General features: G+C 43.2%; 1 protein-coding gene across 3 annotated transcripts in view; it reads left to right on the plus strand.

Moving 5' to 3' along the window:
• The window catches only part of KBTBD12 (kelch repeat and BTB domain containing 12), a 76150-nt gene extending 52388 nt beyond the window's left edge, over window positions 1-23762 (plus strand). For all 3 annotated transcript variants that reach the window (XM_048858732.2, XM_075130306.1, XM_075130307.1), the window contains one exon: window positions 17569-23762. In XM_048858732.2, coding sequence (XP_048714689.2) covers window positions 17569-17738 — 170 coding nt within the window. In that variant the 3' untranslated portion in view covers window positions 17739-23762. The remainder of the gene's footprint in view (window positions 1-17568) is intronic.
• Window positions 23763-24637: the final 875 nt, after the last annotated feature.

Raw genomic sequence — 24637 nt, forward strand, 5'->3', positions numbered from 1 at the left:
AACACATAAGGTGTTTCAGATTCCAAGAGTCTGATCTCTGCTACACCTGTGAAAATCAAACTCCACTAACTTCAGTAGGGTGATTCCAGATTTACATCAGTGTACCTGAGATCAGAGTCTGCCCCTAAGTTTCTATGTTAGGCACACTAAAAAGTTTGGGATATTTTTTTAAGAGTAAGGCTTTGTCCTGAGTCAAAATTTCTATTCAGCATAGCTACCTGGCCTTCATTACCACAGTATTTGAGCACCTCATTTCCTGCCCCCCTTTCCATCCTATGGCTGGAGAGATATTTATGGGCTACTTCACCTTGAATGGGTACCTTGAAATATGTGTTAACTACTTATGCTAAACAATCTGTTCCACCTTGTATTTAGCTGTGACACTCGGGGAGCTTGTCTACACGTACAGCGCTGCAGCCGTGCAGCTGCGCCGCTGTAGCGCTTTGGTGAAGATGCTACTACACTGATTGGGAGAGCTTCTCCCGTGGTGTAGTAATCCACCTCCACGAGAGGCGGTAGTTATGTCGACGGGAGAAGCTCATATGTTTCCCAGACCTGAAGAAGAGCTCTGTGGAGCTCAAAAGCTTGTTTTCTAAGAAGGCCTTTGCACAGCACCCCTGTGAGGTAGGAAAGTACTGCTATTCCCCTTTTACAAGCAGAGAAATGGGACTTATCCAATATCATAGAATCATAGAACTGGAAGGGACCTCAAGAGGTCATCTAATCCAGTCCCCTGCACTCAAGGCAGGACTAGGTATTATCTAGACCATCCCTGACAGGTGTTTGTCCAACCTGCTCTTAAAAATCCACAGTGATGGAGATTCCACAACCTCCCTAGGCAATTTATTCCAGTGCTTAACCACTCTGACAGTTAGGAATTTTCTCCTAATGTCCAACCTAAACCGCCCTTGCTGCAATTTAAGCCCACTGCTTCTTGTCCTGTCCTCAGAGGTTAAGAAAAACAATTTTTCTCCCTCCTCCTTGTAATAACCTTTTATGTACTTGAAAACTGTTATCATGTCCCCTCAGTCTTCTCTTCTCCAGACTAAAAAAAACCAAATTTTTTCAATCTTCCCTCATAGGTCATGTTTTGTAGACCTTTAATAATTTTTGTTGCTCTTCTCTGGACTTTCTCCAATTTGTCCACATCTTTCCTGAAATGTGGCACCCAGAACTGGACACAATACTCCAGTTGAGGCGTAATCAGCGCGGAGTAGAGCGTAAGAATTACTTCTCGTGTCTTGCTTACAATACTCCTGCTTATACATCCCAGAATGATGTTTGCTTTTTTTGCAACAGCGTTACACTGTTGACTCATATTTAGCTTGAGATCCACTATGACCCCCAGATCCCTTTCCGCAGTACTCCTTCCTAGGCAGTCATTTCCCATTTTGTATGTGCATAACTGATTGCTCCTTCCTAAGTGGAGTACTTTGCATTTGTCCTTATTGCATTTCATCCTGTTTACTTCAGACCATTTCTCCAGTTTGTCCTGATCATTTTGAATTTTAATCCTGTCCTCCAAAGCACTTGCAACACCTCCCAGCTTGGTATCCTCCGCAAACTTTATAAGTGCACTCTCTACTTTCCCACTCACAATATCACGTAGTGAGTCTGAGACAGAGCAGGAAACTGAACTCAAGTCTGCTGTATTCCAAGCTAGCATCGTAACATTTTGGACCATCCTTTCCCGCTAAGGTTTACGTCCTTGCACTCAGTGTGCTGGCATCTGCCCTCCATATCATAGGTTACTGCACTGTATACAGAATCTTTGTAAATCACTTTGGGATGAAAATCACGTATATAAAACTACACTTTTATTATCTGCATGCATGCACATAAAATATGCACACAAAACCTCCTGAGATAGCACCAGCTGCCCCATATCTTTTTTTAGGAGAAAGTGGATAGGCAAACATATTCTCCCGCACTGAGTGTCATGTCAGCCTAACTGTCTTCACATGATATCACTGTGAGACATGTATCCTTCACATGGCAATGACTCCTGTTGCTTTGAGTTTCATATACATTTTATTTGTGCAGTAAACTCTCCTTTAAAGCTGCCTGTCTAGTTGAATGATAATGCTGTTTTGTCACATAGGTTTCTAACTCACCTTCTTTCCCATTACCACTGTGAAGGGAAAAAAGGTTATGTATTGTGACAGGGTCAGGCCAGATGGCTACAGGAGAGTGATTAATAATAAGTAGGTCCCTTTTCCCTGGGTAAGATAACAGGGAAGGTTCCAGAACAATCAGGAACTTGCTGGAAACAATTAAAGCAGACAGGCTGACTAGAACACCTGCAGCCAATCAAGAAGCTGCCACAATCAATTAAGACAGGCAGGCGAATCAGGGCACCTGGGTTTAAAAAGGAGCTCACTTCCGTTTGTGGCGTGCGTGCGAGGAGCTGGGAGCAAGAGGCGCAAGAAGCTGAGAGTGAGAAGGCGTACTGCTAGAAGACTGAGAAGTACCAGCATTATCAGAGATCAGAAGGAAGGTCCCGTGGTGAGAATAAAGAAGACGTTGGGAGGAGGCCATGGGGAAGTAGCCCAGGGAGTTGTAGCTGTCACGCAGCTGTTACAGGAGCCACTGTGGACAGCTGCACTCCACAGGGCCCTGGGCTGGAACCTGGAGTAGAGGGCGGGCCCGGGTTCCCCCCATCCCTCCATCCCCCGCAACTCCCTACTTGATACCGGAGGAGTTGACCTGGACTGTGGGTTCCACCAAAGGGGAAGGTCTCTGGCCTGTTCCCCGATCCACTACGTGGATCAGCAGAGACTGTGGGGATTGTTCTTCCTTTTCCCCATGCTGGCCAGTGATGAGGCTAACTGAGTGAACGGCAGATTTGAGCCACGAAAGTGGCCAAACTGAGGGCTGCTGTGAACCTCTGAGGCAAGCAAATCCGCCAATAAGCGCAGGACCCACCAAGACAGAGGAGGAACTTTGTCACAGTATGAATATTATCTAACAGGCATATTTTGTGTCATCTTTCAGCCAAGAATTTTGTGACCTCAAAGCACTAGTGGTTATGACACGTCATTGTGTTTCCATGGCAAACATTGTGCTATCATGTTTTACTAGTTTCTCACAGCAACATTTGGATTCAAAACCAAAAAGCCTAAACCAACTAAGTGCAAATTTCAAAAGACTGATCAGATGCAACAGTAAATGAAGCAATTACATTCATCATGACTAACTGTTTAGTATGAAACTTTCTGAATAAAGGCACTATGGTAGCTTCAGCGACATCAAAAACACCCAGTCTGAACACCATCACACTTTGGCACTGAGTCATCTGTAAAGGGTGCTGGTACTGGAATTAGAAAAGGGAGAGAGGGAGGAGTCAGAGTGTGTGTCTGAAAGTCCCCAGGTGGATTTCAAGATGGTGAAAATCTTAGAATCATAGGGTTAGAAGGGACCACAAGGGTCATGTGGTCTAACCCCCTCCCAAGTTGCAGGATTTGTTGTGCGCAGTCACTAAACCATCCAAGAGACAGATGGCTATCCAGCCTCCTGTTGAAAACCTCCAGTGAAGGAGCTTCCACTACCTCCCTAGATAGTCTGTTCCACTGTCCTACTGTTAGGAAGTTATTCCTGAAATTTAATCTCAAATGAGGTTTTGTGGGTGCATTAGATGGGAAGTCAGACTAGATGATCATAATTATCCCTTCAGGGTATGGATCTATGGACTATCAGAAATTAGGTTTGAGTGGACGCTTTTTGATTTGCCCCTCTTGCAATCTTTCTGTTATGTGTTTGTACAATGCCAGCATAATGGGTCCCCACTAGTGCAAAATAAATAATGACATAATGTTCTTTTAATGTAGTTGGGGTTTTTTATTTAGCTTGCAAATCCAGCACTTGGAAGTTAGTAAATGTCAGTTTTACAGTTGCCAGTACAACTTCCGTTCTGCCCTGAATGCACTAATGAGGCAGGGTCCCTGCAGGAAGAATAGGATGCAATCATGTCACTGAAAACTGCATCCCTAATGCCTGTGCATAAGGGGGCCAAAATACAGCTGCACTGACAACCGTCAATCCGGAGGTTTGGTTTTCTTACTTTCAAACACTTGACTTTGCAAATTAAATCATGTTCCTTTACATAGTGGTTTGGGGTTTTTTTGGGTGCAATTTCCAAGGGTTTCATTAAAGGAGAAAGGTAAAGCCAGATTTTATTATGCACAACTCTAGCAACCACCAATCACACATCATCAAGAGGGTTTGAACTCTAGGTCATCAGCATGATAGCACAGACATTGACCACTCATACTGCAGGACTAACTGGCAGCAAAAGGCTATTATTCCAGAGGCAAAAATGGGCAGATGGGACCATGTGCTGGGCCCAGAGGCGTGGTTGGGGTAAGCCTGGTTCTCTCTCTTCTCTGCCATGTCCCCTGGACATTGTGGGAGCTCCTGCCCCATGTGGTGCCACTGAGGCAGGAGGAGGAACGAGCCCCTGGTGCTATGTGTTGGGTTCGGGCTGGGGTGAGGACTGGGGTTTATGGAGGAAGCCTAGCTGGGCTCCCCTCACCCTCACATAGCTGCTCCAGCAGCTCCCAAGCATTTCCAAAATAGTGTGTGCTGTTTCTGCTGCTTTGGAGCAGCCTGGGCGCAGCTCTCTAGAATATTCCTGTTTGGCTGCTATTTTGGCATTCTGGCAACGTTTTCCTCAGGCACACAATGGAGCAGGGCTGCCCAGAGGATTCAGGGGGCCTGGGGTCTTTGGCGGTGTGGTCCTTCAGCTTCGGGGCACTTCGCTGAAAACTCTCCTGGGGGCCCCTGCAGGGCCCGGGGCCTGGGGCAAATTGCCCCACTTGTCCCCCCTCTGGGCGGCCCTGCAACAGAGAGAAAGGGGTCTGGTAATTTTCAGATGTTTATCACTCAGCCAAACCTAAACGGTATTTCACAGGACAAGCTCATGGCACATCTGTAACCTCAGCCGAATTTCAAAGGGGTGCTTGCTGCTGTGAACTCTGGAGGTGTCAGAGCTTCTCAAAAAAGGTCAAAAGCAATTTTTATAATGGAAGTTGTTAGGCAACCTAAATATCAAGGTTGCTACCAGCTCTACCTATAATAATAAATCAGTCCAACCCCCACAGCCCTGATTCATCTTTGCTTGTACTTAAACCTAATCTGGATCCAGCCCAGGGCTCAGATTGCACCTCCTTAGTGACCTGGTATGGTTTGTTTTTGTTTTGTGTTTTTGGCTGGCTGCCATTTTGATTTTGCTCCTGTGCCCTTCACACTGCCTAGCTGACACTCAACAGCCATCTTGAGTTGTTATCGGCACCCCTGGAGAATCAGAGGCCAGAGGCACCACATGCAAACACACACCTGGGCTCAAAAGCACCAGCTGTCAACTACCTGAAGGCCCCAGACTTGAATGAGGGGAAAGTCAATACCGCACACTGGCTACTGCTCCTGCCACCAAGTCCCTGGGCTGCCACTGCTTTAAACTCCCGTCGTTGGGGGCTCCACTCATTGCCACTTCTCAAGTCTCTCAGCCTGCCTGAGAGAGTACAGCCAGAGTAGCAGTAACAGCCACCTCAGCAGCACGGGAGGAGCAACTGTACAGGCAACAATCCAAAGCCCCACGAAGGGGGAGACAGTGGGCCTACTGAGCCCTGCTGAGAGTGAGCTGAACCCAGAAGAGCATGCCAAACAGTGCAGAGTGTGCAAGGGTGAGCTGAGCCCAAGATGTCTCCAAGACTCACCAAGGGTAAGCTGAGCCCTGGTAGGCCTTTGAACCCCAGGGATGGCATAATGGCATTTTGTTTGGATGTTTCCTGTAGGGCAGGGTTTGATTTGTGGGTGGAGCTTTGGAAAGTACCACTTTTTTTTAGTTTGATCCTTGATCCAGATCTGGACCCTGGCTCATGTGTGTTGTCCTGCTGAGAGGCGCCATCTTCCCGTAATATTACTTCTGACAATGGCCATTCTAGGTATGTGAAAAACCATTTCTGTTCTGCTGAAATTCCAGTTTCAAATCTGCTTTAACTTGACTTGGGAAGCTTTATTCTGTAGCCACTAAAACAATGGTGTCCACATTAACTGGCTTGGTTCTCCTAAGAAGTGAACTAATATTAAGTCAGGAGGAATTATTAATCTATTTGTCTCTGACGCTCTGCTCCCCCAGGCATTCCAGTGTCACAAATGCTATCTGTCAGCAATATTGCAGCCCCCAGCAAGATGCGCAGAAATATGGTGTTTTAATTAATTAAAATCTTGTTGACAATTAATCTATAGTTTTGCAGACAATGACGATAAGTGCTGCTCTTAAAGTGAACATTCAGAATAATGCAATGGGCAATAGTCATCTCGTGTTCTACTAGATGTTTTGCTGAGCTACTGCCATAGCTACGGATTTTAAACCAGCTTTTGTAGCTTGCCTGCATAATGGTCTTGTTGATACATTTTATATTTCCTTTGCCTTTTTACATAAAATGAAATCCTAGACCCTGCACAGGTTGACAGCTATTAGTGTTTCGAGCTGTGTGTATGGCATAAGCAGTCACATTAGCATGCTTCACTGAAGGATGTGGCAAGCTCATGTTAAGTTATTCAGCATTACATATTTATAAAATGCCTGCCAGTTAAGTTTCCTATTTCTTTCACTGATTCTGAAGATAAAAATGTTCATGGGTTAAAATCGTGGAGGGGGGTGTGTGGGGGTGTGTGTGTGTGTGCGTGCTTGTTAGAAGTGGGTTATTTGCTTTCACTCTAGGTTTGCCAAGGTGCAAATTTGTTGACCTTCACATCATGTTGTCAAGCTTATGTGCTTTCCTAGGCTTGGGGGAGGGTTTGAATCGATTGAGGAATTGGTAGAAGCTGTACTTTTGCTAGGGGTTTTTGTTTACAGATATTGACCCAATTGTATAATTAGTAGAGTTGTAGGAATAAATTCTGGGCATACATGCAGATATAATTCTTAAATTATTTTTAAAAATTAAATACTATTGTTTGCTAAGAGCACATGCCTAGGCTGTCACTCAAAACTACCCACCCTCATATGTCCTTGGCTGTTTTGCAAAACAAAAGGAAAACTACCTGAATTCAGCTATTAAAGGCCCTACCTCAAACACAGGGTCTGCTGCTATTGGTCCATCACATATAAAAGTCCTTCCGAACCTCATCAATTAAATCCACTTGATACTGAGCTAGGTGTATTTGAAGTGGCAGTTAACCCCTTCTCTACCTCAAATACAGTTCAGAGCAGTAATATATGTTTATACAGTAATATATGTTTATGTTTAAAGCTTTTGACACGGTCTCCCACAGTATTCTTGTCAGCAAGTTAAGGAAGTATGGGCTGTATGAATGCACTACAAGGTGGGTAGAAAGCTGGCTAGATTGTCGGGCTCAACGGGTAGTTATCAATGGCTCCATGTCTAGTTGGCAGCCGGTATCAAGTGGAGTGCCCCAAGGGTCGGTCCTGGGGCCGGTTTTGTTCAATATCTTCATAAATGATCTGGAGGATGGTGTGGATTGCACTCTCAGCAAATTTGCGGATGATACTAAACTGGGAGGAGTGGTAGATACGCTGGAGGGGAGGGATAGGATACAGAAGGACCTAGACAAATTGGAGGATTGGGCCAAAAGAAATCTGATGAGGTTCAATAAGGATAAGTGCAGGGTCCTGCACTTAGGACGGAAGAACCCAATGCACAGCTACAGACTAGGGACCGAATGGCTAGGCAGCAGTTCTGCGGAAAAGGACCTAGGGGTGACAGTGGACGAGAAGCTGGATATGAGTCAGCAGTGTGCCCTTGTTGCCAAGAAGGCCAATGGCATTTTGGGATGTATAAGTAGGGGCATAGCGAGCAGATCGAGGGACGTGATCGTTCCCCTCTATTCGACATTGGTGAGGCCTCATCTGGAGTACTGTGTCCAGTTTTGGGCCCCACACTTCAAGAAGGATGTGGATAAATTGGAGAGAGTCCAGCGAAGGGCAACAAAAATGATTAGGGGTCTGGAACACATGAGTTATGAGGAGAGGCTGAGGGAGCTGGGATTGTTTAGCCTGCAGAAGAGAAGAATGAGGGGGGATTTGATAGCTGCTTTCAACTACCTGAAAGGGGGTTCCAAAGAGGATGGCTCTAGACTGTTCTCAATGGTATCAGATGACAGAACGAGGAGTAATGGTCTCAAGCTGCAGTGGGGGAGGTTTAGATTGGATATTAGGAAAAACTTTTTCACTAAGAGGGTGGTGAAACACTGGAATGCATTACCTAGGGAGGTGGTAGAATCTCCTTCCTTAGAGGTTTTTAAGGTCAGGCTTGACAAAGCCCTGGCTGGGATGATTTAACTGGGAATTGGTCCTGCTTCGAGCAGGGGGTTGGACTAGATGACCTTCTGGGGTCCCTTCCAACCCTTATATTCTATGATTCTATGATACCAATGTTGCTACAATGAATTAAAGACGTAGCTAGTATGTTTGTGCACCACTGCCTTCTCCTGGATGAAATCAGAGATGCTTAACTGTGTGTCATAGGACCCATCCTGTTAATAACAACTGGAGATTCTCCTTTGGCTTAAGTGGTAGGGGAGTCTCTGATTTTGGAGCAGGAGGGCCTGAGTTACATCCTTGTAGTTATTATGAAGTTCCAAGTAGCCACGGCATGCAGCATAGGGACACTCATGAAGTCCTAGACAATCATGGAATTGTTACGTTTCTATACTGTGACAAAGTTCCTCTTCTACTTTGGTGGGTATTGCACTTATTGGCAGATCTGCTCGCCTTGGAGCTTCATGGCAGCCCTCAGTTTGGCCGTTTTCGTGAATCCATAGTCCAGGTCAACTCCTCCTGTGTCTGACCAGGAGTTGGGAGGTTTGGGGGGAACCCGGGCCCGCCCTCTACTCCGGGTTCCAGCCCAGGACCCTGTGGAATGCAGCTGTCTAGAGTGCCTCCTGGAACAGCTGTGCGACAGTTACAACTCCCTGGGCTACTTCCCAATGACCTCCTCCCAATGACCTCCTCCAACACCTTCTTTATCCTCACCATAGGACCTTCATCCTGGTGTCTGATAATGCTTATACTCCTCAGTCCTCCAACAGTCAGCGTTCTCACTCTCAGCTCCTAGCGCCTCTTGCTCCCAGCTCCTTACACGTGCACCACAAACTGAAGTGAGCTCCTTTTTAAAACCCAGGTGCCCTGATTAGCCTGCCTTAATTGATTGTGGCAGCTTCTTGATTGGCTGCAGGTGTTCTAATCAGCCCGTCTATCTTAATTGTCTCCAGAAGGTTCCTGATTGTTCTGGAACCGTCCCTGTTACCTTACCCAGGGAAAAGGGACCTACTTAAGCTGGGGCTAATATATCTGCCTTCTATTACCCTCCTGCAGCCATCCGGCCCGACCCTGTCACAATACAGATATTTAAATAGCTAACCCAAATGTATTTAACTGCCTCATCATCATCATTTACATGACGTGCTCTTGAAAACAAATATATAAATTGGAATAGTGTTTAGTTTCTAGCAGGGCAGTGCCATGTTGTAATTACTGTATTCCAGCTGAGCTAATGAGTTTGGATCTCAGCACCATCCTTTCCTGAGAGTGGACTAGCTTAACGGTTTTTTATTTTGACTAATCTACCATAACGTCTGCTCCCTTCAGTCTCATCTGTTATATGATTTAGATGGAGAATAATTGTTGTGCTTGTTTTGGATTATAGTGGTTACAGTACATTACTTGAAGCAAATTAAATTTAGACATATTAAGGAGCCTGGCACAGTAAATACTGTACTTGTGAAGTTTGGGGGATGTGGGATTGGAACAAAACTGTTGCTCAAGCACCCTGCTATGTTCCCAGTTAAATAAAGCAGGAGGGCAAGTTCTTGGCTGATTGCTGCCTGTTTGCAACCCTGCTTGTTTCCCTGATCAGTTAGAATTTACTAGGTAACACTGAATATTTAAAGTTCTCCTGTCCACAGTTGTTATGTTTTGAATACATTTTCCTATTAATAAATGGGATGCAGAATCCCTGTTTTGTTTTGCACAGAACTAGCTCATCATAAGCTGTCAAGCTGCAGGCTCTCAACCATCTATCAAGCCTGCATGTGGAATCCACACTAAGAAGCTGCTGAATGACCTTTCACCTAATTTTCACACTAACCAGAGTAATATGTAATTCAGCTCTTGGGGGAGAGAGAGCTCTAGCAAGCTCTGTTCCTAGAAATGGCTGCCCACTTATCCAGCATTCATCAACCTAAAACACACAACAGTAACTAAGGCTGATATAGGTCACAGAAGCAATGACGATCTGCACCTGCTTGCTACAGGTTCTGAATTTGACCCCGTGTTTGATGGGAAGATATTAGTAATCCAGTCACACTTCAGATCAAGTTTCCATTTATATCTAGTTTAGAAAGTGTTAATAAATGTTCAATAAATGTTCAACAATTGTTATAGAGTCCAATAGGTTGCTTATAAACATGGCTTACAGCCATGTATAACATCTGCTGATGTACTTATAACTGTCTATAACATATTGTTACCCCCTGGGGCCAAAATGTGGGGTCTAGTAGGTTGTTCCAGCTAGCAGCAGAAACTGGTGATAGTCGGGATTTCTTTGATGCAGTTTTGTTCACTTATAAAGAATGTACAAAGTCCTGTGTCTCTGAATGCAGAAGGAACCAAGAACAAAAGGAGCACTTTCTTAGCTTTCAGCCCAAGCCTAGGGTTGCCAGTTTTGGCTGGCCGTATTCCTGGAGGTTTCATCACCTAACATAATCTTTAATTAAATATTAATCTTTAATTCCTGGAGACTCCAGGACAATCCTGAAGGGTTGGCAATCCTACCCAAGCCGCTTTAGACCCAAAAGCTGTCTCTGTAGCTTTATCCAGGGACACCCTGTGCTGAGAGGCTACTGCTAAGCTTTCTTGTGGTTTTTTGCCTCTGCTTTTGTTCTATTCTTACCTGTTCACCATTTCAGTGTGTGTGCTCTCCACCCACACACCAGCCCACCTGGTCACAATGCCTAGTCAAACCCTCCGCTCACCTGCTGCTAGTTTCTGAGCAGACTCTGTTAGGGTTTGTTTTAGGTGTGACCCTTAAGTGTCTCTTTCAACTGTCTTAAATGTGGGACTTGGTCACACATCAGTTTGAATGAAGTTTTAATTCAACCCCTAACAATGTTTCACACACCTCATAACAATATACTGCTTGTGTCTACAACATGCTTATAACATTTATTAATCCTTTCTAAACCATTTATCAATGGGATCTAAGCATAGAGTGGGACCAGTAATTCTGTTTCTGTAAGGGCCTGGTCCTGCAGCCCTTACTCATGTGCTACTGAAGTCAATGCACCTAATCTTGTGACCGTTGAAGTTAATGTGAGTTTTGCCATTAACTTCAGTGGGAACAAAATCAGGCCTGAGGAGAGTACGCATGAGCGTAAGGGATGCAAGATAAAAGGATAAATAATTAGAAAGGCTCTGGATATTGAAACCCAAACAAAGACAGTTGAAATAGCAGTGGAAATGGGAGGTCCTCCCTCTAAGCCACCACATCCAACTTTTAAAAACAGCGTATAGGTCATGAGTGCACTGACCGCTCATGAAGTTGAGACTGGGGGGCTAGAAGCATTAGACGCTAGGTAGGCAGATCGATAGAGGCCTTGTCTGAATTGGGTTCATTCTCTGAACAGATGCACCGAACTGTAAGATACATCGCACCACTGTACACCCAAGTCACAATGTGCCTCCCAGTTCTCCCCGAGCTCTGGTGGGTCCGTACCCTGCACCAATTCTAAGCCTGGCACAATGTGCACTGGCCAGTGTGCTGAGGGGTGAAGCCCAGGCTTTCCCTGTTCCCTGCACACATGCACAGATAAGGAGACGTAGTGACTCTGCAAAGGGTGTGCTCTGTGATGTGAGTAGCCAGCTCAGAGGAGTTAGGGAGCACCGTATGCCCCCATGCTCCCCTGCATGGGCACACAGGATGGTTCATGATCTGGCTCCTAGTGATGGACAGAAATGGGATTGAGTACGACAGACCTGGAGAAAACATTTTCCTCTTTTGTCCAATTGCAAGTCAGGATTTCATGTCTCCCATGATGACAGGCTAACAAACCATTTAACCCATTGCAGCAAAAGCATGTGCATTCCCCTGCCCCCAAGCTTGTAACATTGTAACAGGTAATTAGGAAGGCAGCTATGAATGGCCATGAATAATGTGGCAGGAGGTGTTGTAGTCATGCTATATGGAGAGAACATTATGTGTTTTCTGGTACAGAGAATCACAGAAATCAGAGACGTGTAAATTGTAAAGGACCTTAAAAAGACAGGTAAAAACCCCATTGGGTAAACAAACCAATGCTGGAATCAAAGCATTTCAACAGTGACAAGTCAGATTTAGAATAGCTGTTAAACGCCAATGGCTGGAGGTGTTGGAGAATAAAGACCAGAATGAGGATCTGCCAGACATTTTGGGGATCTGGTGGGTCTGTAATGCCTGAATGAATCCTTCAAGGAAAGCTAAGAGCAGCCAGTTAACAATTTAGCAGCTAGAGTTTTAGTGGTTGTTTTGAAGCTGATCCAGGACAAAGAGTTAGGGTGCAGTATGGAGATGTGTGTGTCAGACATAGAAAAGTGGTATGATGATGTGGGGGGGAAAGCCAGGACTGAGATCAGCAGGTGTGCATAAAGGAGCTCGGGACAGGAATTTCACAGACCACAGAAGCCTACTGATGAGAAGCAGACACATGAATGCTAATTCCAGCTGTGACAGTGACATACGTGTGGCCTTTGTCGAGCCTCTTAATCACTTCATGCATCAGTTTCCTCATCTGTAAAATGGAGGCAATAATATTTACACCAATGGGCTATTAAGGATTGATTAGATACTGGACCAAATTTGTGCCTGGTGTAACTCCACTGAAGTAAAATTAGTAAGGTTTAGTTTGTTCCCTTGTCTCTAAAGTGCTGTTCAAATATTTTCCTCATATGTTCTTATGGTTAAAGCACTGGACTGGAATGCCAGAGTTCCAGTTGCCAGCTCTGCTACAGAATTCCTGTGTGACCTTGGGCAAGTCACTTCATTTTCCTGTGCCTCAGTTTCCCTTTTGTAAAACATTAATAATAATACCGATAAAATAAGGGTGTTGTTGGGGTAGATTCATTAATGACTGTGCAGCTCAGATTATACAGTGATGGGGGGCCATGCAAATACTTGGCTAGATTTGCAAGTGGTGCTTACACTTCAAGATGGAAAATAAATATCAAAGAGATCAGAAGTAATACATAACCTATATCCACAAGGCAAAGTTGTTACCCCCAAACCCCGCATATGGAATGCAATTTGACAGAACAGAAAAACAAATAAAATATTTATAGCATTGCCTGAAGCAATATTGTAGGTCTTAACATGCAGTGGTCCATCTTGATTCAAGTGGCATGAGAAATCATACAATGAAAAATCAGTCCAGTAATGCTGGATAGTGAAATGCATTAAAAAATATAGCTTTTAATAGAATTGGATGTTTCTGAGCATATGGATGGAGGCGGCCATCTTATTGAAAAGTAACATTCTCTCTGTCAGTTTCATCCTGCTTTAAACACATGGAGAGAAGAACATTGTTATGTAAAAAATGATACCATTTTGTTTACAAACAAAACATTTATATCAGCCTTAGTTACTGTTGTGTGTTTTAGGTTGATGAATGCTGGATAAGTGGGCAGCCATCTCTAGGAACAGAGCTTGCTAGAGCTCTCTCTCTCTCTCCCCCAAGAGCTGATGGGCCAAAGTGTTAAGCAGGATTTTGAAGATTATGCCTGCAAATTCTACATGCAGAATACTATAGTTTGCATATGTGAAATGTTATTTTTTATTGGCAAATTAAAGCCTCAATTACAAAACAAGGTCTTTATTGCCTGGAAAAGGTGGTTTTATAGGTGCAGTATTAGGTCTGTACACAGATTTTGCACCAGTATAACTATGCCAGTTAGGGGTGTGATTTTTACCAATATAGTTGAATTGACACAATCTCTAGTCTGGCAAAGTTATACTGGTATAAAGATGCCTTATACTGCTATAGCCTATTCCCCTTCTTATATAAGAATAAGCTATACTGTTATAAATACTTTTATAGTGATATAACTGCATTCTCACTGGGGAGAGGGGTATTGCACCGCTTTAACTCTACCAGTATGTTAAAGTGGTACAGCTTCTGTCTGTAGACAAGCCCATAGGCAGAGTTAACCGGAGCTAGCCTACCATGGGTGAAGCATCCCCTCTGCAAAGTCCTACCCAATCTAGACCCATGGAACTGCATCCCCACTGGTGCTTTACTAGTCTGTGTGCTTGGCTGGATTTCTAGCAGGATATCCCATTGTTCTTCGTGGAGTATTAAACTGGACTACTCTCTGAATCCATTCACAGTGTATTGTAGGAGAACGTGTCTGTTCTATGTAGGCTCCTGTGAGAAAATCTTATGGATCTTACTCAAAAAAATACCTCTCAGGATTACTTCTGATGGTTCAATCAGTATCTCTAGCAGAATGAAATCTCAGTTTGTGTAACAGTGAAATCTATTAAGTGACCATTTGAGTCACTAAAAAGAAATAATTTGCTTAATGTAGGTGGTTGAATATAAAAGTGGAGCAGAACTGTGCTAAATTTGTTTGGGGATACTGTGGGGTGGTTTCTTAAGAGAAGTTGCCCAATAAGGGTGATCTCTTGAGTGAGTGTAGGTTCTACTGTGCACTCATAAAATCACTTTTCAGCAAAATAAGCGACTATAAGAGATTGAAGCTTAGAAATACAAATTATAATTAAAATAACAGAGAAACTGATGAGACAGTGCTTAGAGCATCACTTGAGTTACCTCTAAGCTAAGGTTTGGGATTTGCGTTAAAGCCTGAATCCAGACTAGAGACTGGAACCAATGGCCCCAAACTCACACAAGGTATTCTTGCAAAATTTTGGCCCAAAATAATATTAGACAATAGTGGCAATAAATAATACTTAGCTCTTACATAGCAGTGGAAGTCTTATGAGATCATCTCTTTTTGTGAGATTTCTACCCTGTTCGGCTGAAACCTTGCAAGAATGCATTGGCTGTGCACAAACTGGATCTGCAGCATTGGTCCTTTCTGTTTTTAGACCCAAAATCTGGAACCAGAATCACAGAACCACATTTGAATTCAGTGATTTGAATTTGATTCCCACCAAAATTCAAAGGGCTTCAGAGATGAAGAACCAATTTTAGCCCATTTCTTGTTAACATATTTTTTCTTTGTCTCAGATAATTCTCTTTATGTGAACCAAATAGGTGTAGTTTCCTTTTAAGTTAAGCGAGATAAGACTAGAGAAATTATTTACATCCTTTATTCCAGCAACATAGACTCTCTTTTTTTCTCTCAAGAGTTGAGCGTTAACTAACACCCCATGTACTGGAAAACAGAATTCGTAGAGAGAGGAACAAAACTGGTTACAACAGCCTACAAAAAAGGGAAACAAAAGACACTAAAGGTTATGAGTCATGAGGGTCAGGAAAAGACACAGCAAGACTTGTGGGGAGGATTTCTGAATCTTCCTTTGATGTTTTAATTAGGATTTTTTTTTCAAGTGTTGCAATCCTCCACAGAATGTTTTAGACAGCTCCACTGTTTGATTTTCTCACTCGATTGTCTCATTTTGTCGTGATCCACGCCAAAGAAATTCCTGGCATAATAATTTATGGCATAAAGGAGTTGATCTAATAATAAATAACAGGACTGGAGCTTCCAGTGTCACATACTGGGGCTGCTTGTGTCTTCCTGTTTGCTTTGAAAGAAACCCTTCTCACTCCTGCTGGGTCATATAGAAACAAGAGCTCTTTGCTGGTGCTTGTAGATGTCATTTGTTTACAGTCTCTGTCAATCAAACCTTTCTTCTCCATATTTTAACTGGGTGTTTTAGCAGCTTGTTCTCTTCTTTCATGGATGGATGGTGCTTTCCTACCTATTATTCTTCCTCTTTCCTTGCTGAACTGCATGAGTTTGATAAGCAAAACATCACGACTGGTTAGCTCCCCACGGGCTGTATGAAGAAATGGAACAAGGGGTATTTAGATAGGGACAAATCCTAACGAGGTCTTACTCAGGTTATATTCAGGCTTTACTCAAGAAAACTCCTGAAGGGGAATTAAAGCTAAAGTAAGGGCTCAGGATTTAGTTCAGTGAAAAATGCAGCCTACCCCTTGTTCAAACTTGTTTTCCCCTCTTCCACAATTAATTGTGGGCAAAACTGAGAAAAAATTATGATTTGAGGTTCTGAACTGAGACAGAAGCATCTCTTTGTGTTACCATATGAGAAACGATGTGATTGGAGTTGGTGAATAGTTTCTTTAGGAATGAACACATGGCAGAAGGCACAGGTAATTGGAAACAGGGTTGGCTTTGGGTGCTCACCACACCAGTTGATGTGGGGGAGCTACACTAATGTAGATTTACCCCCAGTTATCAGGGTGGGGAAACTTATCCTGAAATTCTTTTTTCCACATGACTGTCCCCCACATCCTGAAAGCCAACCTTCCAGGACAGTTGAAGAGCCCTGGATGTATGTTAGGTCTCGTGATATTGAGCCATTGTGACACAATTGTTTTCACCTGTTGCTCCTAAATCATAAGAAGACATGGATGTTGTGGATAAGACTGGGGAACTGCTAAGACTGTTCTCATGGGAGAGAATGAATGGCCTGTGCTCCCAAGGTTACAAGCTTTGCAGCTCTCTGGAACTTCAACATTTTCTTTCCTCTTCTTTCCTTTGCTGGTTGATCCACAAAGCAAAATTGCTGTCAGCCTCAAAGAAGGGAAAGGTACAAATGCTCTCACATACACTCACTAGAGATAAAGGCATAGGTTTTGAGGGCATGTAAAAAAGGATCAAGAGCAGCCTCCAAGGAAGAGATGAATGGGAGTGCCAGTCTGGACACACTGCACAATGAAACCTGTCACCAGATTATTAAGTCTCAGAGAAAATATGTTGGGTATTTAATGTTTCTTATTGTGATAGTTCTTCTCCTGATGGTTGTGAAATGCCTGTGCTTGCGAATCTTTGAGACTCAGCTTTTAGTAAAGCCATCTAGAGAGTCATCTGATGTGGAGGAAGGAGACTAGTAGCAAAACACATTGACATCCTCTTCTCAAAGTAAGCAAAGTTTAGATTAAGGTCACTTGCTGTGAGAACCTAACTTTGAAATGAATTGAAAAGAAAAAGTGAGGAAAATGAAAGCCCTTTTCATTTATAGAAAAGAACTTGGCTTTGAGTAGCAAAACTGCTGGAAAGTTCAGGTCCTGTGTTAGCAAAGAAAAGGTTTTTCCTTTTTCCAGGAAGTGTAATGCGGCGCTGCATCTAAAGAAGCAAAATTCTCCCTTCTCTGGTGGCTCTTTTGTTAAGTTAAGATTTGTCAGCCTCAATAAAAAGCATTTTGTTGTAAGAATGGCTGTGATTTAATGTGGTTGCTCTACCCTGATTGTTTATGACAAGTTCCTCACAAAGAGGAAGGATTAATTCATTATTTTTGCAAACTTCTTTGACCCTGTTGACTTTGCCTTTGATATTTTTTTGTTGCTACTATTTTTCAGCTCGCCATGAAATTATCACCAAAGAGATCCTAGAGCTGGATACGTGGGAAAACCAGTGGAATGTGGTGGCCATCAACGTCCTCATGCATGACAGCTACGATGTCTGCCTTGTAGCTAGACTGAACCCCCGAGATCTTATCCCCCCACCCTCTGACCTAGTGGATCAATAGAAATGCAGTTGTTCCTTGTGCTTCCAGATTCTGCTGTAGCTGAAGAGCTCAGAATAGAGAGAGATGTGCAGCTTGACCTCAGAAGTGGCCTGAGGTGAAAATTGGGTTCTACAGAGATGAGTCTGTGACATGCTCAAGCAAGCAGTGTCTTAGACCTGTGATCTCAGCCACTGCTATGTACTCAGTATTGGTACTTCAAGCTTTTGTGATTGGTACTATGGGCTTCCCATCCCAATAAGCCTCTGGAGTTGGCCCAGGCACCCTACCACAGCACTTCATCGTTTAGCCGTGTAAGCTCTAATGTACAACGCAGGTTGGGCTGCTGTGGGCCTTAGCCTCACCATCATAGTTGCAGCTCAAGGCCCATTGCAGGGTAAAGCAGCACAACTGAATGAGAGTCCTAGCAGGTGCAGATAAAGTTTCAAGGGAAGATTCTGCCTTCACGTACATGCTGTGCACCCCATTGATTTCAGCAGGGTTAACGTGGGTGTTAAGAGCTTGCAGAACTTGGTCTGAAATTGGTACAGTTGCCCAAAGGGGTAGATTGAAGCTGGCCCAGTGCATGAGCAGTGGTAGTGGGAGAGAAGAGGCAAGGAGCCTTCCTTTCTTTTGCACTCCTGCAGAGGGGCCAAGCTTAGTCCCAGTGGGGAGCACAGACTAGAGCAAATAGTAATACTAACTACCTTAAAGAGGTTGGGATGAATGTAGGCTGTGGCCCTGCCTCCATCCCCTCTGGAGGTGAACCAGTTCTGGGGGAGAGCATCCTGCATCTTCGCTCAGTATTCTGAAGCTCCTGCACCAGTGTCAGGAGGAAATCCAGTGCTCAGGGGCTTGCACTGCTGTGTGACCAGGTGTAGCCAGTACCTTGAAGGTACAGTTTGGCTCAGTTTTGAAGCCCTTATTAGTTACAACTTTGAATACAATATTTGAAAAGGGGGGGGAGAGAAATGAAACACAAAAATAAAAATTAAACCAACTTTATCATCAGCAAATGAGATTTGCTGCCATGCATCCACACAAAGAGAACAAAGATTGCGACGGCAGCTCCTCAGCAGTCTAGCAGTCATTGTTTATATCAGGCTATTGTTTAAATAGAAGTAGCTTTCATGTAGCATTGGGATAAACTCTGCACCAAAAGAGGGATTTTGCTGTTTCCAGAGGGACTTAAGAGTAGTTCAGACAGAATGATCACATTGAGCTTCTTGAAGCAGCATTAGGTTCACAGGATTAGATGACAGTAGACTAGAAATGTGCTGAAGTCTTGCCAGGTAGCTGATATTCAGTTTGAATTAGTAATATCCTTTCATGTGTACTCTGATGCCTGCCTCATAATGTATCTGAGTGTCAATTCCTAGGCAGTACAGGCAAGGGGATTGGGAATCTGAGCAGTTCTGTTGGGCTGAAACTACAATTGAGAGGATGCTGCTTTACTCATAAAATGAGACCATCTTTGGAGAACATAGCAATATGTTATAAAGTGCTGAAATGCTCAAGAATTCATTTGCAGCAAAACGTTGCTGCTTTGGGTCACAAGACCAACAACAAAAAGGGCAAGAAGTGATCAGGAAAGACAGCCTGAGTCCCCTCCGAGAGTTTGAGGACAGTCACTTGCAGAGCAGGATTCACATACTGGAATGGTGCTCCACACTCTTCTTGAATCCTATATTTGGTTCCAAAAGTTCCAGCAGTTTATCATTCTCCCTGCTGTGACTAGTAGCTGGAGGGATGGAGAAGATGACCCGAATGGCCTTTCCCCTCTCTAATTTCTGTGATTCACTAACTATTCCCTTGACTATCCAGTGGGACTATCAATCTGTTTTATAAAAATACTCAACAGGAAGTTCACCAAAGGTTGCTCGATACATACAATACTGCACTGAGGGTCAGTTGGGCAGTGGGTATTTTGGTTTTTAGAAGGAAAGTAGAAATGAGGCTGTGAGCCTTATGAGTCAGCCTATATCTCCCTGCATGTTCCCTAGGCAGGATATGTTTGACAGTCTAAACGTTCACATTTGTGTCTCTCGCCTTTGTAACGTTAAATCATTCTTGTTCCTTTCCTATGTTGACATGTGACCTAGTGTAACTTTAGGGCCAAGATTGCCAAGATTGCCTCAGTGGTACAAGCTAAGGTGGCCAGTTCTTAGGATCTCTTCTGAAAACCTGGGTTTTTAAAAGCTCTTTGCTGTCAGCACCCAGGTGACATTAAAGTTGCCCGTTAACGTGTTGTAAAAAACACTAGAGAGTTTGCACAATTTCTTAAATTGTAACAAAGGACATTTTCCTTAACCCTTGCTTTCACTGCAGAAAAATTATATCTGCTGTGTTGAGTCATTACAGTTCAGCTACACAGCTTTCTAGCTGACAAGGATTGATACTCTTGAATGACAACTCACTTAGGTGGAAAGTTCTTAAAGACATAGTATCTATCCTCAAGGTTACTTTGAACACTACATCAACATCGATCAGTTTTGTTTCTTTCCTTTATTATTTTTCATTTACAGCTTAGTGGGGAAAATGTGTTGTTTTTGTTTGTTTTTATGACTACTCCTGCTCTGGCTTCTAAGTTTCCTAAGGTTTAAAACTTAAATAGATCTACAGGGGTTGTGAAATACACTCCATTATAGAGAGCTGCCCCTGAAGATCCTAGGGGGACTTAAGTGAGGACATTCCAGTTTGTGGTGGACACAGCGAAAGCCCCTCCATCAAGCTTGCATGCCTGGGATGAAGTGACCTTTCCTCCCCACTCCTTATCTATTGTTTTTTGTATAGTTATTGAAAGAACTGAGTGAAAACTGTGTAGTCTATCAAGGTCTGTCTTGCTAGCGGAAGGCAGTAATAATTATTTCTTTGAAAAAGGAATGCAAAAAACATGTTTGAACATGTTCATGAAGGTCTATATTTTGCTGGCTTCCTACAAATCTGTAAAACTAGGGTACTCTTTTTAACATCTGTTTTTCCCACTGGTTGAATGTTTAGTTTTGAGGGTCCTCTCTTTCTCTGTTATGGCATATGAAGCCCTTCTGGCAATTTGATTCATGAACCATCATGCTTTGAATCCGTAGGTCAGAATACCAGCTACGCTTGCGCCTCTCCCTAAAGGTTTTGAAGCAGACATAACAGATCATGTACCAGCAGTTTCCAGAAGAAGGCATTTCACCCCCAGTTGTGCTCAGCTGGAACTAGAACGTTAACAGTTTACTACCATCTGATACTTGGAGGTTGGAAGTAAAGGATTTATTAAAAATTGGCTGAAATATACACGGGATATGCTCATAAGTGCACCACCCTTATTTTCCTTGGCAAACATCTCATCTCCGTGTATGTTGTACCATCCCCTCTGAGTGTCTGATGGAATGATTTAATAACCCACCCTCTGATTTCAGCCACAGTGTAGTCTGCAATATGGGTCGTGAATTTATGCTGCACAGTGCAAAGAGCAGCAGAGTGTTAGAGGGCCGTGACGCCATATAGGCAGACCTGCCTCGCTATAGGAAGTGTTATTAAATTATATTGCACATAATAATGCATTCTGTAATAGATATGCTGTGTATCTTAATTCTAAATTTTTTTATAAGTTCTTTACTGCAGGAGATGTGGTCGTTTCCACCAAGCCACATGGCAATTCTGCCCAAGTCCCAACTCAGCAAAGTATAAACATGTGCTTGCCTTTAAGCATGTGAATATTCTCATTGGATTCAAAGGGACTATTCACATGTTTAATGTCTGACACGTGCTGAAGTACCTTATTGAACAGGAACCAATAACTGGACTGGAAAATCCTCTGTGTTTCTAACATCCTCTGCTTTAAATCAATTGAATTGAAAAGATACCTTTTTTCCCTCAGGCCCCAGGCAAATTACTAGGGCTAGATGCTTTGACCATGTCTTCCTGCTTCTCCAGTCCCTTCAGTGCCTGCCACTCTCCTTCCAGATGAAGTTCAAAGCTTCCCATCCTCATTTTCAAAGCCTTCCACAACTCTGGCCATTCCTGTATCTTTCCTCTCATGTCTGCCTACATCTCATCCCATGCTCTATGCTCTAGTTTCTCTCTTGATCATTCCATTTGTCTCCTTGGCAAGCTTCCAGCTTCTCTCCTACTTCCACGCCATCCCTTAGGCTTAGAACAACGTCTCCATTTATGTTTACCCTACCCAGCTTCTTCCTCCTCCTCCAAAAACCTCTTTAAGATCCCTCTGTTCCATGAACCATTCTAGCTTTAGAGGGTATGTCTACACTGCATTTAAAAACCCACAGCTGGCCCATATGGCAGGTGACTGGGGTTGCAGGGCTGTTTAATTGTGGTGTAGATATTCAGGCTTGGGCTGCAGCCCGAGCTAAAATGTCTACACCACAATTAAACACTCCCATAGCTCAAGCACTGTGAGCCAGAGTCAGCTGGCACAGGCCAGCTTTGAGTTTTTAATTGCAATGTAGACATACCCAAAGAGTACAGAGGATCCCATACTGAATCCCTGGATTAAAACACCCCAACACTGGGGGAAGTTCAGATCCCAACCAAAATTTTGCGGCTCAGTCTCATGGCGAATAAAGATCACCTCTTTCTCTATGTTTGCTGGGCTTTGCAATGCCCTTGATCTTATGGCTACAACACAGACCTCAGAGCTAGGAGACCTGAGTTGTAGTCACAGTTGTGCCACAGTCTCATTGTGCGACTTTGGGCAAGTCACTTTACCAGTCTGCTTTAGTTCCGGTATCTGTTAAATGGACGTAATGATACTGACACATCTCAGAATGGGGTGGGAGGATTAATCTGTGTTTGTAATGGCTCTGAGATTTTTGGAAGAAAAGGACTAGGTAAGAGAACAGAACCAAGTGCCTAGTACATTGTTCATGCCACACCAATAATAGTAACCTGTGCAAAGTATTACTGTTGTCTCTGATCTTTGAACTTCAGTTGCTGCACAAAGAGTCTGAAGCATAGATGATGCTACCTTCCCTTTTGCAGAGTGGGTTATTACCTCAGACCAGATTCTCTCCTGTGACTACAAAGGGCCCACATCTCACCAGAGAACCCAGTCTCTAATGTGTAAAGTCTTAATATAGATACTTCTTCTGAATTTCGCCTTTTCCCAGTTACCCTTTATAAAATTGCATGATTTTGCCAGCTTTTCTATGGAGAACATGCCCTGTTCTGGCCTGCTGGTGCTTCTGATTCTTCACAACCAGAAGTAAAGTGCTGGTGCTAAAATGTTATTCAGCTCCACAATTTCATTGTCTCATTCCTTGGCTTCAGAGTGGGGAAAACTTACCTCACTAGGCATACAGTAATGAAAGAGAACCCATTTCTCACATGGACCCTACACCTGACCCCTTCCTTCAAAAATACTGCTGAGATCACCACAGTATTTTAAAATTAAAAACAGTGATTCCCAGTTAGAGTCAGGCAAATAAATGTGAACTTTCTAATACAGAAGCAAGTGCAGAGAGAGTTGTCTAGAGGTAAGAGCACAGGTGTGGGAATTAGAACTCCTGATTTATATTTCCAGCTCTGTAACTTGGGCAAATCACGAAACTTTGTTGTGTTTTGGTTTAGCCATGAATAAAGCACATATAAAAACACATCTACTTTATGCTCTTTGCTGTTAGGAGGTGTAATTAATTAATGTCTGTAAATCACTTTGAGATCCACAGATCAAAAGCACGATAGAAAGGCAAAGTTTTATCATTACTCTACAATTGCCGTCCCTCTGGTTTTGTCAACACCATTCTTCAAAGCTCTCAGAAACCTATTCTTCTTGCATTAGGAGATATTGGGTATTTGCAGATAACAAGGAGTGTTTTGTGCACTCCTTAACAGAAAAGGCAATAAAGGATATCAATTCATGTATAAGGAACACTGTACATTATCTAGGGAAGGGAGGAACGAGGTGTATATGTGTATTCCTTGGCTGCTAGTAGTGTTTCTAGAGATGCAGCACTAATCACAGAAATGAAAGAGGTCACTCTTTGGAGCTAAATTTGAGCTGTAATCTTTAAAAATAAATTAATTGTGCTTCTTATGAAAGTGTTTCTGATTTAGTAAATGATGTAATTTGACAAAGTGCACAGACAGCCATCAACAATTGGTAATAGGCAGAAAATAGAAAGTGGTTTATAGGGGCGCAGTAGACTCACTGGGTAACTGATACCTGAGCTGAATTTAGACCATACACCTCACTAGCGTTGATTAGGCAAGCAGCTGTTGGAAGTCTCCTGGGATTCCTATAAGGAATATACATCTGCCATTCACCTAACTGGCCGCTTCAAGGCACAATTGTGCCAAAGAAATCACCTGAGAGGGAGCATCAGGACTTTGAGGGGAGGGGATTAGAGGGAGCATCAGGACTTTGTTAAATGTAAACATAGCGCGATCTATTTGTTGAAATTACTGGAGTTACAACCCAGATTAATGAGACCTTATCCATCCTTCTGCATATGTAGCTAATTTTAGCTGACCCAACAAATAATGTATAAGGCTTAAGCTCTGGGTCCCAAAAGTTCCCTTCTTCCAGGGATGGGCAAATTATGCAGCGATCACCTTTATTTTTTAATCAGTGGTGAGGTATGTTGACTGTTTGCTGTGGTTTGCAGTGATAAAATACACAGTGAAGTTTATGCTGCAGGACAAGATTGATTTTAATTAGGAAGCTGGTTTAGTTGCTTTGTTTCACTTGACCTTTTAAATTGAAAGCCTGTGTTAGAGTTAATTGATAACTTCTTAAAGAAGAAAACAAGCAAGCAAATAGTGAGTAAACACCAATATAAAAAGAGAAGGGGGCCTGACTTTTACTCCCTTGCACTGGTGTAAAATAGGTGTGACTCTTTTGAAGTCAATGGAGTTGCACTGGTGTAATAAAAGTGTAAGTGAGAGGAGAATCAGGCCTAATATTTTCCCCAAAT

The sequence above is a fragment of the Caretta caretta genome, chromosome 7 (assembly GCF_965140235.1).
Source record: "Caretta caretta isolate rCarCar2 chromosome 7, rCarCar1.hap1, whole genome shotgun sequence".
Classification (NCBI taxonomy): Eukaryota; Metazoa; Chordata; order Testudines; family Cheloniidae; genus Caretta; species Caretta caretta.